Genomic DNA, 16,119 nt, shown 5'->3' on the forward strand with positions numbered 1-16,119 from the left:
CAATGATGAAGAAACTTAATTAAACTCCAAATACACACACACAAAGTACTTAGTAAAGGTCCTTCGATTTCACTCAGTACTCTCAATATACTAAATCTTTCTATCTCAAATACATATATTCAATGCTGTGGGTCCACTCACTTTAGGTTTGTAGTCAAACAGGAGTTGATTTCCTGTCAGAAAGTCCTGCTTACAGAAAAGATGCATGTTTTCACAAATATTCTCAACATAATTAATTGGATCAACCTGTAAAATTAATAAATATTTGTTTCATATCATTAACAACTAAAACATCAATCTATTTTACATTTTTTGGTGCTATATAGAGCTTTTCTAACTTAATAAATATATTGGTTGCCCAATATATTTAAGCAGCCATCCTTGCAACAAATCAAAGAAAGAAAGACAAGAACATTTTCTGCCCCTGTAGTTAGGATCATATTCAAAACAAGTTTCTATCTGATACTTTCATAAAGATAATAATAATAAAAAGATTACTTGATTACACATATGTCCATAGGAAGAAAAAAAAAAGAATATGCTATGTGCTTTGGGAGGGCACATCTCCCCCACTGTATCTTCCCCACCTTCCCATGACCAAAATTCTAGTAGATCTCTGAAGAAAGCGCATGGGTGCCTCAAAAAATACGTTTCATTTTTTCATACCTTCCAAATGTGTTATGAACACTTCCTCACAATTCTCCTTCTCCTGGTGCACATATAAATCCAAGAGCTTTCAGAATTTTTTGCATGACTTTTAAAAGCACAAACACTTGTACCAGAACTGCCAAGATCACAAGCCAGAATTTATTCCCACTGCTGAAACACGCTTACTTTAAAAATGTGCTTTCCCCTCAAAGCAGCATGTCACAGCAACATCTGTGCTTGGGACCATTACAGAAAGTCGAGTTGTCCAACAAGGCTTCACAGGCAGATTTTTTATGATGCCAAGAAAGTTGGTATTTGCTCATATTTCAGAGCCCTACACATGAATTTCAATAAATACAACAGACATGAAGAGGTTAAGGGAAGCATAAACAATAATGCTGAGAGGGGAAAGATGGTTCAAGTGAGCCTTACTTGCTGACCAACCACACTACTCAAAGATAACACACACGCATATACCACAACTACTATAAAATGAGGTTGGATTCAAGCTGCACCCATGAATTCTATGGCTGATAAATAATAGTATCTGAAGAAAAAACAATGCTATTGCAATTTTCAGGTCCAACTAAAACCTACATTCTGAGAGAAATTGAGAACCTTTATGGGCCTGATCAGCTTTGATTCTCAGCATGAAAATTGAGAGAAAAAAACACCTAATGCAACCTAAAATAAGCACATTAATTTTATACTGACTTTTTTTTTTTCCCTAGAAGTGTTTTAACATACAGAACACCTTTCTATTGTGTAATTAAAGTGTCAATTTTGCAAAAGATTTCCATTTCAAACTTTAATAATCCATATTGCAGGAACATATAAAATCATCAACCAGCACATCAGTACTCTAAGCAAGGAACCATACAGAGACACAGTAAAGAGTGTGTGTTTCAGTAAAGAAACATAATACATTTATTAAGACTTTGGAGAGGAGATGACTTCTACTTGTGGAAACAAAAAACACGCACTGAGTCAAGAATGAAGTGGACACAAAAATCTTAAAACCTTAAAATTAAAAATTAAATGGAGAGGAACAAAACCCCACAAGAAGAAGATCCCTTTTGGAAAGTATCATAGACTATTCAAGATGCATTATTATAAGAGGCATCTTTTAATAGGAAAGCTTTAAAAGTCATAAAGGCTATCATTTTTCTATCTTAAATGTAATGCTTTTCTGTTTAAGAAAAAATCTTTCTTCCAACACATCTTTAAATGGAAAACTCTAATTCCATTTACTGTAAGAGAGTACACAGTGAAAGTCTAAAGTTATGGAATTAAAAAAAAAAAATGCATCTCAGAGATATTCTTATACATAACAGCTGAAAAAGAGCTAAGTACCTGATCCTGGAAAGAAAATTCATTATCATTTATCTTCTGGATCTCTTTCCAGATTCTGTAAATGAAAAAAATTTATTCATTATACTGTCACATTTCTTTAGAGACAAATAAGAGGACACTTCTAGGCAAAAAAAAAAATGAAGATTTGAGTCAAAAAGTACCATATCTCTATTGAATACTTTCTTAAGATAACACAAGGGAAAAATGCAGTATACTAGAAACATGCAGACAACTCCTTTCAGTCTGAAAGCTCAAAACTTTGAAGATTTTTCAGACAAATCTAATTAGTCCTTCAGCTAGCTTCTTCCTCCATATTACTAGCTTCCTCCATTTTTTCAGAGAAGTAACAGTTAAAGAGTTAAACAGAAAACATAATGGAAACAAGAACTGAAAACTTGTGATTCCAATTCACAGTTATACCTACTGACTGACTGGAAACATTTGAGATCACTCTCAAATTGCAATGTTTAGTGGAACTTTTACCAAACCCATTGAAAATGAAATTTTCAGTTAGTAGTTTGGATTTCCAACTAAAGGAATTTTCATATGAAATGGTATCAAAATACAGAAAACATCCTTTCAGATGCAGCTAAGCTATCTGAAAGGATTACTGTCCTCAGACTATCCAAAGCCACTGGACCTCCTCATTCCTCTGTTGTGTTTCAAGCTGCTTGCTCAAGACGTTCCTTTTCATTTTTTAACTAAATGAGTTACATTAGCAACAGATCTTTCTTTAAAGTTTTAAAGCTGTTCTGTTTCCTGTTGGATGACCAAGCTGAGTTATCAGTTTTAAGTTTGGTCACACTAGAAATTAGTCTCTAGCAGAACATGGAAGATGAAAGAGCTGTAGGTGACAGAGGACATGAGGACAAGGGTGTTCCTTAGAATTTAAATGACATGTATCTAAGTGGAATGGATAGCCATACACAAGATGAGAATCTTCAGTAATCTTTTTTTTTTTTTTTCCTACTGAAATTGTGATGATGCACTGGATTCAAGAGTTACCTTTTATCTGGGCCCGCTTTCTGCAACATTTTCATATATTGGAATACAACATGTGCAACCTGAAGATAGACAAAAAAGTAGCTTCTTTTGAAATCTGCATGGCAAAATGGCAAGATATTGAAATTACAATGAAATTTACCTCACAGAAATGCTCATAACCTTCACTAGTCAAAGTAATAGAAATCATGAAGATAGAATAAATGGAGTTCTGCTCAAATCCTGTCTCAGTATTTCCTCCAGATAAGGCGACAGCCCAAAGCCTATTGAATAGTTAAATCCAGTCTTAATTACTCCAGTTAAAAATTTCCCTGAAGTATCACCTCATTGTTAAAGTTTATCTCAGTTCAGTGAAAGCTGCTTTAAAATTTAATCCTAACTGATTAAGCCAAAGAGATGTTTCTCTCTACAATGTCAAATACGTTCAAATTAAAAATCTGCAAGGCGGGCATCCTTCCAGACTACATTCAACATATCATAATATTAAAGACATATTTTTAATTTAGAACAAGAGCAACATATACTCATGAATATGTTAACAAAGTCAGAAAATCTTCCTGTTATAATTGTTGTTTTTAGAAGTAAAAACACATATGGTACCTTAATTGAGTGTTTTACATCACTTAAATCACATCATAATGGTAAAAAATAAAACTAACTATGGACATTGTTTAAAATTTGGCAAATTATATTGTTTTCCCCGCTGCACACTTTAAAAAGACAAAATACATACTTTTTCCTAAGAAAAGAGAGAATGCTGCCTTTGCCTTCATGTCCTACCAGCCAGGAGATATAGCGCAGTGGCTTTACCCTAGAAAAATGATTAGGTGACAGTTATAATGCAAAAAGAAAAAAAAAATCTTTGAAAATTTGAAAAGAATGAACATTTCACTTTTCTTTGATAGAGAACTTCTAGTGCCAGTTATCACTAATAGTTTTCAGACTCCAGATTTGGAGCTGTAGGAAAGATCTCACTTGCTGTCACAGTTCGGGTACATAACTAAGATTTCAGACATACAGTTCTGCTTTGTAGTCTCTGTTGACGAGCTCTGTGTTAGTTTGTGTAAAAGTCCTTTGGATCACCTTGCTAAGGAAAGAACCCAGACCCCTAACTCCAGTTTTAAAGGCCACTGGAGGTGATTCAAACACATACACTGCAGGTGTCAAATTGTGCCACACACTAAACCCTCTGTTGATCTAGTTCCTAGTGCTTGTCAGTGAAAGTAATAACAAAATGAAGAAATTATAAGTGGAAGTGTCTCCAAGATATTTCAGAAAAGTAATATCTTTACTAGTATCTTTATTAAAGGCAACTAAAATCCACATAATCCTTGGTTCCAAAATAAAAAGAAACAACAACAAAAACCTTTTACCTTATTTTACCTTACTGAACACTATTTTAGATGCTATTCTCAAAGCACCAGTAGCATGAAATATATTACCTGAAATTATTCTGTTTTGCGGTATTACCATGAGATGAGTTGTTGATCATTTATTGGCTTCCCAACACAAACTGTTTTATAAACAGCATGAAATCAATATATAAAGTAAATTAATGATAATTACATAATTAATGTAATGAAAGTCTAAACATCACTTTACCTGTAATTTCTCTCTTGTGGGGGCAGTGCCCAAGTAATATTCAACAGATGGATGTTACTGACCGGGACAACTGTAAAATACATTTATTCATTTAAAATAGAAATGTGTTATTATTTCCAATACTTTTAATCCCAAGAACCATCTGTTAGCAAGATAATCTGTTTGATGAAGAAAAAAAATGCATATGCACTTGTGCATGTGGAAATACATCAAATATACACACTAATTCATTAAACTACCATCCACTGCTCCGTTAAACCATCGTCAATAGGTATGGCTTATATGCTATCCCATGGCTTAATAGGATAGTCACAGTAATCCTGACTTTCTGCAAATAAAGTATAATTATCTGTGAGAGAGTCAAATCACTTTGTTATGAGATCCATATGCAGAGAAATAACTCCCTCACTTTCTGAAGGGGATTAGTTTATTGCAGTCAATATCATAATTTTCATCTCAGTTTAGGTTTCCATACTCCTGTTTTCTTTTTTATCACTGAGAAATTGCCAGCAACGTGACACAGAACCAATCTGACAGCTCCTAGGGGCTGGTGAGCAGTTTTGCACAACAAAGCAGGCTCTTGCAAAAAGTGAACAAGAATCCTTTGCAATCAGGGGAAGTGGACTGAAGAGTAGCAGGACTGAGAATTGTATTATGTAGCTATAAATAATAGTGCTCAAACCCCAGAATCTGAAGTTATATGCCCTTATGCAATATGGAAGGGGCAGTCTCTTGCCAAAAACTATAGAGGTGGAGCATATACGTACTGGTATACGTTTAGACGAGGAAGAGCATTAGTGATCAAAGATGTACAAGAGAGTCTAAGACACTGCTAATTTGAGGCCTGCCTATCTATTGCTCCTAATAGCTATGAGACCCCTGAACAAAAGTGAAGGACGGGTATTGTGAAAGGGTGTGCTTACTGATAAAGCAATCTTTTTCTGGATACAGCAGAAAGGGTTGCTATGGCAACCCTGAATGAATTTAACTCATCCCCTGCATATAAAGTCTCTCTGCAAGGGCTCTCTTGAAAGTTGAGCCTTTGCCTGCTTCTTGCTAGGTAACCCTGAAAATTACACAAAGGTTTTACAAATAAGGATTGCACAGGCAATGGATGGTATTTCTGTATCCACCAGATCAAAGACTGCTTGAAGGTACTATTATCTATGCATGAGGAAAGCAATGTACTCTTCCTGAAAGAAGTTTTCAAATGGCTGTAGACACTGGAAAATCTGATGCATGCAGGGAGCAAGGAAGGTCTGGCAGTTTTCTGTGAGAAGTCGGGACATAACAGAGGTCTCTCTGCCTGTTTGCTAATGAAGCCTTAAGTTTGGATTTCCTGACCTATTAGACTAGTTTCCTTCTTAGAGAATAACAGAAAACGAAAGAACCAAATATCAGAATCAAAGAAAAAAGAAATACAAGAACAATTAAAAGGTATGTAGGCACAGGTAAAAAGATTAAAAAGAAAATCTAACTCAAATTCTTGTCAAAGCATAACAGAGAGCGTGAATGAGGTCCATTCAGTGCAGTTTGAACGTGTCTCTAAAGGTAAAATGTTGAAGTTTCTGTTAGTTATGCACTGTCCCAGGTCTCTCACCTCTATAAAGTTTGTGAAATTCTGGTGTATCAAAAGGGTCTGTCAGATGATCAAAACTTGGTTTTGGTAAACCACTTTAAAGAAAAGAAAAAAAAAATTAGCACAATGTTTATTGTACGCAAGCAAGCAGTAGCTGCTTAGTAGCCCAGCTTTGAAGTATCATCTTGAACTGTTCAACAGAACTAAGATATCCTTTCAAGTAACATGGACCAGAACCTAGGCATTCCAATTAAAGAGGTAATATTTTCAACATTCCTTCGACTATTTCAGATGTACAGCCTTCCCTCCCCTATGGGAAGCTTGTGGGCTAAAGGTTAAATAAATACCTTTGCTCCCTGCCATCTGGGGGAACCTTCAAACACTTTAGCAGATTTGTATAAACAAAATCATCTTCCACAGAAATATGTGGATAGAATAAAGCCCTTAGCCAATTTCTAACTGAAGAGCTTGAAATGGGCATTGACATAAGGTACCTCTTATGTCACACCAATATTTTGTGGGAACTACTGAGAGGACAATTCACAAAGGCTAATTTCAGTCAAGATGTACCAGATTCTTTCTGTATCTCAGAAGAAACCACCGGAAACAAGCTCCCATAATAATATAATGTGTAAGTTGAAGTAACAATTCCACCATAAACAAAAATAATTTAAATAAATAATATTTAATTTCTTAATTTGTGAAAATAAAATATAATGATTTGGATTCATTTGCACCACATCCCTGTTACTTTTCAAGGCTAGAAATTTTAATACAATGGACTACACTCCAGCTTCTAATGCTGACTTAACAAACAGGTTAGAACCAAACAGATTCACTTTTCAAATGAGAAAAAAAAAAAAACAACTTCATTTAAATTCACAAAGAGATTCACATGAGATATAACTATCTTCCCTGTAACTACAGAAGGAACAGAAGTGTAACAATGATCTATGGAACATACTAAATGCTATCAAATACATATTAAAGAAACATTTTATGAATTTACTAACTTCTAAAGACAATGTTGTCTTAATTTAGTCGGTGAAAATAATAAGATGATCAATAAGAATCAAAACCTCTGTAGATACAAGGCAAAGCAACTGCATACAATTTTGCATGCTTAGAACCTAGTTTTACAGATATGAGAAATATCAAAAAAGAATCTTACTTATTTGGAATCTGTGAAAAAATTTCTGTCACCCAATTCTCCAAAGTGTTCAAAGTTTCTAGTGAGGAGAAAAAAGAAAAAAAAAAGCAGAAATACATCTTTTCAAAGGGCACAAGCATGTTTTCAGGAAAGTAAAAGCAATTCATAAATCTTGCAAACTTAAAACTATATTAAATTAGGGATCCAAAGTAGGGTTATTAGAGCTTTCAGCCACATACATTGATACAAGAAAGAACCAAGTAGAAATATTCAGAGCATGTTCATCTGATTTCTCCAGCTTCACCACGCCCCATTGGTACTTGTTCTCCATAAGTCAGAACTGAAAATCATGTAAATTTTGCTTCTCTTACAATAAACCAGAACAAGCAAATAAACAAACTAATAAATCAGTATCAAGATTTAATATGCATATTCTTATACTACACCCCTTCTATATCTAAAGTAATAATACTAAAGATACGTATATTTATATAGATACTGTCTTCAGATACAGATCACTTCTTGTGATCTGAATCTGCTTTTCAGCTTTTAGCTGAAGAACTAGAACTAGAACTACAATTCATATTTCTGTCTTTCACAAATAAAACTTTAAGCCAATGCATTTAACTGTATTATGACTTCTGATAATGAATGCGTCAAGATAACCCAAACAGTGTGTTAGCAATATGCTATCCATTCTAATGCTATCAAACAGGATATTTATTTTAAGAAGATAAAACAACTAATACCCACACAGAAGAAAAAAAAAATTACCTTACCCAGAAAATTCTCTCATTATAAAATATGTTAAAATTAAAATACAGAACTCAGCTGGTTCCCACCTATCAGAGAAATTTAAATGCCAGTTCTCAGGATAACTTACATTCTGGTTTGATTTTCATTCCAACACAATAATATAAACAACACTGCATTAAGCACTGGTATTCCCAAAAAGGTTTATAAAACAATTTAGACAATTACGGTAGAGTCGTTCTCTCATAAAAAGCTTAAGTCAAAACAGAAAATTACTTAGGAGGAATATACAAAGCTTATATCTGGTATTACCGTTAGATTGAACAACTAAGTTCATATAAGGAGCAGAATAATAGTTCCACCAAAAATCCTTCAACCTTGTACAAATATCGATGTTACTTTTTTTAGGCTCGTGTTTTAATGTCTCTGCATTACCTGTAAAAGTTAAGAAAGCAATCAGTTAGCTATTTCTGTATTGATAGGACTCTTCTGCTCAAGGGCTAACTTTTAGATATTTTGTAGAATGGAAATTCAGTAAAATAAATGGAAATCTAGGCAGCATAAAAAATGTGATTTTAAATGTTCAAGCCTGAAAAAATAAAAAACATTTCACATTTATACAGCTACTACCAAGAGTCTGGATAAACCCATGAAACTCTGGTCAATAAATCAGTATTTTTAACTACTTAATTTACTTATAAGGAACCCCTTGACATTCCAAAAGAACAATATTTTCTTGAATGAATACATTTTGGTTAATATCTATAGCCAGATAAGTTGTGAAAAGACTGGAGAAGAACTCAAAACTTTTACCAAAAAGGTGCCATAGTTAACAGAATGACAGGGAGTTTTATTGTGATGGAAAAGATACAGGGAGCTTTGATTCAATAGCCCAAGCTACTAAGCCCAGCAGGGCGAGCATGCCTTTGTCCCAGTCATTTAAACAGAACTTACCCCAGAAAAACTTTCTCATTGGATACCCAGGTCTGGCAAGGCTTCCTAGTAGTAGCTCCCACCTGTTTGTATCACAGGGCTTCGCTAACTGGTACTCTGTTAAAGAATTTGAACAGTATTGTCATTGGTTTCAAGGCAATATTCCTATAAAAGGACAACATAATTTTAACAAAGAAAAAATTGAGGTATATTCTGAAGTCAAATATATCTTCTAGTCAAACCTGGCCAGATTTAATATTTTCGGTATTCCTAACTGTAATGTACAATACAAGAAGAAAAGTGATTTAACATTTATTTTAAAGCTGACATTCTTCAACCTCTCTTCATATATTGTGAAATCTCAATAAAAAACCTTTTATAATTCCTTTAGTGAACACCTTTAACCTATTGTTACTTCAGTTCGCCAAAATTGTCTTGTTTCATTAATGCCTTTTGAGGTGCCTTCATGAAGACTGTCCTCCACGCAGTCTTACTCATACTGCTCTACATTCACCACATCTCACTGTTCTTAATGACAAACTCTAAGTGTCCTTTACCACTAAAGTATGGATGTAAGGAAGGCTCAAAGAAGTTCAGGGAAATCATAAAATTCCACTGACCCAGATGTTAAATACAAGTTACTTCTGAAGTGAAGTTCTAAACATAAATGAGAATTTGTAACATTGAATATGAAAGTATGCTGGTTAAATACTGCACTCACAAACTTCAGGCTGAGAATCTCAAGAAAAGAGAGATTACAATTATATTACTCTTACCGTTGTCAATAGCTTCAACCTCACAGTCTATTGCATCCCTGATCATTAATGGATGAATGAAAAACTGAGCCCATCTAAAGCAGAAGGAAAAATGGTAATATTTTCATTTTGCCTGCTGGAAAGAGAGAAACATTATTACTTCCAACTTACAAGAGATACTGGCAATGACACTAGCCTGAATAAAGAAAACCTTTACATGTACATCTGAAGGCTTAATCACACGGTACTCAATGCTCCGCAGCAACCTAAGTAAACCCACATTTAAAAGGAACAGACTGCAAGAAGGTTCTCAAAGTACTTCTCCACTGGGGAACTGAAAAATGTAATAAATTAATAATGGCAATAATTAACCCTAAGAAGATGTTCAGAAGAATTAACCCCTAAAAAGATGTTCAGAAGTTCCAACTTAAATCTGACCAAAACATGGAAATAGAAACACCTAATTCAGTTTCTTTACACAAATACACACTGCCATAATGTATTTTAATCTAAGTAATGATTTATTTAATGTGACCACATTACCTATCAAGTGCTGCTTTAAAATATTGCTGCCCGATATCAAAGTGGAAAACCATTCGCTCACAATCAGTTGAAGTATTTTCACTGCCACCATGTTTCTTCAGGAACACATCAAACCCGTTCTCATCTGGATACTTTAAACTCCCCAGAAATACCACTGAATGAAAGAAACAGGATTGGAAATTATGAGTAGTTCACAGCCCAGCCCTCTTTTGCTGTGTGCCTCACACTTTGAACTTCTGTAAAAAGGGATTAAAACTCTTTAAAATCAAGTAAATTCTTATTTAGATGGTAGAATTTGATTCCTTTCATGGTGGTGAATAAAGTTACAAACTCTGGAAGACAATAATTATTTAGGAATATGAGAAATAAGATTTAAAATATTTTTTGTCTTATAAGCAGAACTCAAGTGTGTTTGTCTTCAGCTCATTTCCAGTATAACACTCAAAGAAAAAAAAAAAAAAAAACTGACCCAAGCAGATATACATGCAAACACACAAATTAATATAATTCATCAAATCTAAAATTGAAAGAAGTATAAGAAACAAAGAATTACATCTCAGTCCATTCAGTGAAAAATCAAATCATCTACAGATCAGCAAGACAGGAAGAACTCATAGTCCTCTAAAATAAGCACAGAAAATCTGTGACAACACACTGTATCATTGCTCTGCAACCACCATTACCTGGATGAATGGCTAACTTCAAAAGATGGGCTGATGTCTTCACTTTTTTAATGACACCTGGCAGAACTCTGAAGATGTCATTCGTCTTATTATCTGTCAATAACTTCTTATTACAGATAAGAGGCTGAAATTTGCTCTGAACACTTAAGGGTGTGTGACTAGTACAGGTTTCATACAAGGAAATTGTTAGAGATACTAGCAAGAAAGAAAGGTTTCAGAAGGACTTGATAGAGTAATTACCATAGCCTTAATATGCATTTGATTTAAAAGGGGAAAAAAAAATGTGAATGAACAGGATTAATTTTAACAAAACTATTTAGAGTTCACAAAACCCTCACATGATATTTAAGTATCATTACTCATCACAAATACAGAAATGTACACATTTCAGCAGAGTTGTATCTTACACATATGCTCATATTCTTTTTATTTTCATACATTGGAAAATTAAAGTTTATTTGACTATATAACCACTTTGTTATTCACATCAGGCCACTATTTTTAAACACATCAAGCCACACCAGAGTTAAAATTGGAGTTCACTTAAAAATTACACAAACAGCTTGATTTGTAAAAAATATTAATATTACAACAAAACTGATACAAAAGTCAAAATCAGTGTGAAAGCTCAAAACTGAAAAGAAAGCCTAGCATGAAAAATGATACATACTGTGTTCAAGAAAGTGTGCTAGCCCAGGCAAATCTTCAGGGTCACAAAAACTGCCAACAGTAACACAAAGGGCAGCAGCAGACTGGGAAGAAAACACATTGTACATTGTTGCAACAACTTGTAAGAAAAATGTTTAATTTTATCTGGCAGGCAAATGATCAGACAAGGAAGTAACTGAAATTCATCCAGAAAAACAAACAAACAAACAAACAAACAAACAGGGGGAAGGAGGGAAGATAGAACCATTGTTAATTTGTTGCTATGCTAGGGAAATCACTCAGCAAACAGAGAATCCAGGAACAAGAGCAGTAAAGGCTCAAACCTGGACAAGAAAGCTAGGCACTGAACTACTAAAGAAAAACAGTATGCTGACAAATAGGACTCCAGAATAGGTTACTGAGGTAGCTTTCCAAGCTGGGCAGGATTTGCAACTCCAAAACTGTTAAAATCTGTAACGTAAATATATACCATTTTCTCTGTACTTTCATTATCCTCTTTCTTTCCTGTTGGTTCTGTCCACGCTTCTTCTACTGCTAACCCTTCTACTTCCATATCTGAATCACTGGGACTCTCCTCAGGTTTAACTTTCTCATCATCCTTGTTATCAGAATTTTCTCTGTCATCTTCACTGTCTGTTCCTGAGTCATTGTCATCATCAGTTTCAATCTCAGTCTCTGCACTACTCTCTTCTTCTGCAAATTCTTTCTCCACATTGTTGATATCGGAAATAAGTAATGCTTGCAAACCATTTTGTAGTTTGATATACCTGTGAAATCAATCACACGGGCAATGTAAATTTTCCTTAAAACATCTAAATCATCAAAGAAGAGCTGAGTTCTACTTTATCTGTAATTGTTCTAGACTACTGAATCATATCCTCTTTCTAGAACAATGTCACCGAAGATCTGCTAAGAATGAAGAATAACTTGAAAGCAGAAAAACTTTTTTGTCAAATTGTTGGTTTTTGTTGTTAATTACATTTCCAAACAACAACAACAACATGTTACTGAGGGGAAAGAATCATATTATGTGAGTAAATTAGATAAAAATTAGATAACAGCAGATAAAAAACAATTACTTCAATTTAATTAACTGGGCAACATAGTGAAAAAAAATGTAGAATCTGTGAGGCTCATAGCCCAAAGTAAAAAATAAAATAAAATAAAATAAAATAAAATAAAATAAAATAAAATAAAATAAAATAAAATAAAATAAAATAAAATAAAATAAAATAAAATAAAAAAAAAACAGTCTAACTGAGGCAGAGAAGATGCTTGACCTGTTACTGCAGAGTGAATGGCACTAGGAGTCCATGATCACGTCAAGTGCAACCCTTGAATACTCTTAACTTCTCAATCTCTTTTTTTTTTTTTTTCCCCTCAGTCTTGGTGAGCCTACAGTAAATTGTTCTTTATTTTGTGTGTGCCTAGTGACTAGTGTCTGTAGGTCCAAGCAAATAGCAGTTAAATGAGAAAAAAAGAGGCAAATGCTTTGTTCCGTTATTTTAGTCCAGCAAAATCCTAAAACGCATCCCAACCTGGCACTTAACCCCCACAAAAGAGCACCTAGAGGTTACTACTTTACAGAAAACTACTGCACGGGCTGTCGCTGTGGTAAATTCTGCACCAAAACTGCCGTGTACCCTGGGGCTGAGCCCTGAGGTACCACAGCGCCCGGAACAGGGGCCGGCGCCGAGCGACCGTTGGGGCGGCGGCGTGAGGGGAGCGCCCCTCACCTGTACCGCTTCGTGTCGCCGGGGGCCGTGGCGATGGCGGGGTCGCCACGGTTGGGCTCGGTTTTGGGGAGCATGGCGGCAGCGGGGCGACGAGGAGGAGGAGGAGGAGGAGGAGGAGGAGGAGGAGGAGGAGGAGGAGGAGGAGGAGAGGGGGGACCCTCAGGGCTGCAGGCGCCGGCCCTGCCGCAGGGGGGCGCAGCGGCCGCTCCGCCGGGCGCCCGCGGCCAATGGCGGCGCGGGGCGGGGGGTGGGGGGGACGCGGGCGCCATGACGCGCTCGGGCGGCGCCGGGGCCGCGCTGCGTGCCGGGAGCATGGCGAGCGACTTCTACCTGCGCTACTACGTGGGGCACAAGGGCAAGTTCGGCCACGAGTTCCTCGAGTTCGAGTTCAGGCCCGACGGTGAGGCGAGGGAGGGAAGGGGGAGGGGACCCCCGGGGGTGTCGGGGCTGTGGGTAACGTGTGTGGCCTTCTGCCGGCAGGGAAACTGCGCTATGCCAACAACAGCAACTACAAGAACGATGTGATGATCAGGAAGGAGGTGAGGGGAAGGGACTGGTGAGGGGTGGGGTGGGATACAGCGGGGTTTTCATGCTGGGTGTCGCCTCCAGGCCTACGTCCACAAGAGCGTGATGGAGGAGCTGAAGAGGATAATCGATGACAGCGAAATCACTAAAGAAGATGATGCTTTGTGGCCTCCTCCCGACAGGGTGGGCCGGCAGGTCGGTGTCTGCTCTCACTGCTGCTCCTGTTCTCAGGTGTTATCTAACTGAGCTTTTCTGTCAGCATTCTTCCTAGCAAAGAAGTAAATGAATGTTATTTTAAAACTTGGGCGCTGTCTAAATCATAATCTCATTGTGAGAGTTAAGGATTCACAAACATAATGTGTTCAGTATCCTTGTAATAAAAACGAAAAAGCCTTCATCTCGCTGCTTAAATATTTCTGTAGCTAATAGCCCAATGTAGTAATTTGACATCAAAACATTTATTTCTGTAATTAATACTGCAATGTACTAATTTGACATTATAATCTTTTACTTTGTAGGAGCTTGAAATAGTAATTGGTGATGAGCACATTTCCTTTACCACATCAAAAATAGGTTCACTCATCGATGTAAACCAATCTAAGTATGTATTCTGCTTTTTTACTGCCTTTTTTTTAAATGTAGATATCTATGTTAGAACTTGCTAGTTATTAGGTACTTGTGTCACCCGGAACTGGCTTGTAGTTTGAAACAGTATAAAGTACAAGTGCTCTGTGTTGCAGCATAATTAACCAAGTGTCATTACTTGACATCATGCTTCCAAATTCAGCGAACAGCTAAGCTTACTGTGAGAATGCCTGTTAGACATTCAGACTCTGAACTGTCATTGGCCTGTGTATGTACTATGAAGACTTAAAACATTCTGCACGCCAGGTTTGTAAGTTTTGTCAGTGCCAGATGAAATGAGTCTGTTATGTCTAAGACTATCTCTAAAAGATTTTGCTAAAATATGCTATAGTCTAAAGGCTGTTCTCTTAGAACTTATCTTTTTTTTTTTTTTTTTTTCCTTCTTGTGCACTGCAGGGATCCAGAAGGCTTGAGAGTATTCTACTACCTGGTCCAGGACCTTAAGTGTCTAGTCTTCAGTCTTATTGGACTACATTTCAAGATTAAGCCAATTTAAATTAAACAAATTGAAGTTTGTATTACGGTGTCTGGAGGGGGGGAGGGGGGGAGAGAGGGAGGGATGCTTTTTCAGTTCCTTGCTTCTTCAGATCTGAAACTTTTATGTATGTTAGAATTTTTTTTACAAACTGTAAGTGACTGTCGTAATAAAATGGTGAGATCTGTATTTTTAATTTAAGTTTCGGTGATAAACTGACTTCCTAACCCTTTGGTGATAAACTGACTTCCTAACACTATCCTGCTATGTTCAGGATATGTTATTTCATTTGTATCACAAAGCTGTATTTAATTTTTTTAATCTATGCAACAGCAGACAATAAATTTGTGTTACTATCCCAATTCGGAAATCAGGGAAGCCAGCTCACCTGTTCAAAAAAACTAAAGCAGATGATGACTGGCTATAGCAAAGACACAAACTATAATAAACTCCTGCTGTGAGTGCTGCCTGCCTTTAGAGCAAAAGTAGACAATAGACCGTGCAAGGTCCATCCAGGCACCAAGACTTCCATCCATGTTCCCTTAAAATTTTAGACAAACTGAAATTAAAAGTGTGGAATGTATTTAGTTAAGTTCTAGACTAGTACGCCCTTTGTGCAGAACTGCTTGGCAGATTTAGAGGATCAAACATATGTCTCAACTTTAAAGTGGTAATTTTTGGAAAGCACTTTATGAAGCAGGTGGATGGCTTTCATTATAAATATGAACTTGAACTGCATCTCTGGCAGTCTGACATCTGCTGGTGCCCACCTTATGGTGACTAAGGGGGAACTGTCACGTTTATAACTTCCCAATTAAGCTTGAAGGCAGAAGAAAGTTGCTGCAAGATGAGAGCTTGGAAGCATGGTGAAACTTGTATAAAACTTGTAGCTGACATACATGAGGCGTGCTAATTTCAAGTGTTTCTTCTGGGTGATATTTCTGGTGTAATGGGCATCTTATCAAAACGTGATAAGGATTTACTAGCACCTTCATCTGTGACAGGGCAGTTCTAATTTAACTCTGGTCAAGCTTTTGCTCTGATAAATGAACTTACAGACTTTTTCCA

General features: G+C 36.2%; 2 protein-coding genes across 2 annotated transcripts in view; one reads left to right on the forward strand and one right to left on the reverse strand.

The window, feature by feature from the left end:
* The window catches only part of LOC311212047 (nardilysin-like), a gene marked incomplete at both ends in the record, with an annotated part of 29,537 nt that extends 16,057 nt beyond the window's left edge, over positions 1–13,480 (reverse strand). Inside the window, 15 exon segments of the mRNA XM_084291153.1 lie at positions 142–246; positions 2,002–2,056; positions 3,007–3,065; positions 3,146–3,266; positions 3,737–3,814; positions 4,606–4,675; positions 6,206–6,279; positions 7,356–7,413; positions 8,400–8,522; positions 9,042–9,137; positions 9,797–9,870; positions 10,319–10,472; positions 11,672–11,753; positions 12,140–12,437; positions 13,407–13,480. Coding sequence (XP_084147279.1) covers positions 142–246; positions 2,002–2,056; positions 3,007–3,065; positions 3,146–3,266; positions 3,737–3,814; positions 4,606–4,675; positions 6,206–6,279; positions 7,356–7,413; positions 8,400–8,522; positions 9,042–9,137; positions 9,797–9,870; positions 10,319–10,472; positions 11,672–11,753; positions 12,140–12,437; positions 13,407–13,480 — 1,521 coding nt within the window.
* A 209-nt stretch (positions 13,481–13,689) lies between these two features.
* MAGOH (mago homolog, exon junction complex subunit) lies at positions 13,690–15,114 on the forward strand. The gene is made up of 5 exons (XM_084290722.1): positions 13,690–13,806; positions 13,887–13,945; positions 14,016–14,126; positions 14,450–14,532; positions 14,973–15,114. The coding sequence occupies exons 1-5, from the start codon at positions 13,719–13,721 to the stop codon at positions 15,070–15,072; spliced, it is 441 nt and encodes a 146-aa protein (XP_084146848.1). The 5' UTR covers positions 13,690–13,718; the 3' UTR covers positions 15,073–15,114.
* The last annotated feature ends 1,005 nt before the right edge of the window (positions 15,115–16,119 follow it).

The sequence above is a fragment of the Netta rufina genome, assembly GCF_964035555.1.
Source record: "Netta rufina genome assembly, chromosome: 8".
In the NCBI taxonomy this organism is placed as follows: domain Eukaryota; kingdom Metazoa; phylum Chordata; class Aves; order Anseriformes; family Anatidae; genus Netta; species Netta rufina.

What these genes read in the sequence shown, in the direction of transcription:
- MAGOH (XM_084290722.1), top strand. Translation starts at nt 13,719, where the DNA reads ATGGCGAGCGACTTCTACCTGCGCTACTACGTGGGGCACAAGGGCAAG. An exon ending in GTTCGAGTTCAGGCCCGACG is followed by an intron (nt 13,807 to 13,886) that starts GTGAGGCGAGGG and finishes TTCTGCCGGCAG; the next exon opens with GGAAACTGCGCTATGCCAAC. An exon ending in CCGACAGGGTGGGCCGGCAG is followed by an intron (nt 14,127 to 14,449) that starts GTCGGTGTCTGC and finishes TTTACTTTGTAG; the next exon opens with GAGCTTGAAATAGTAATTGG.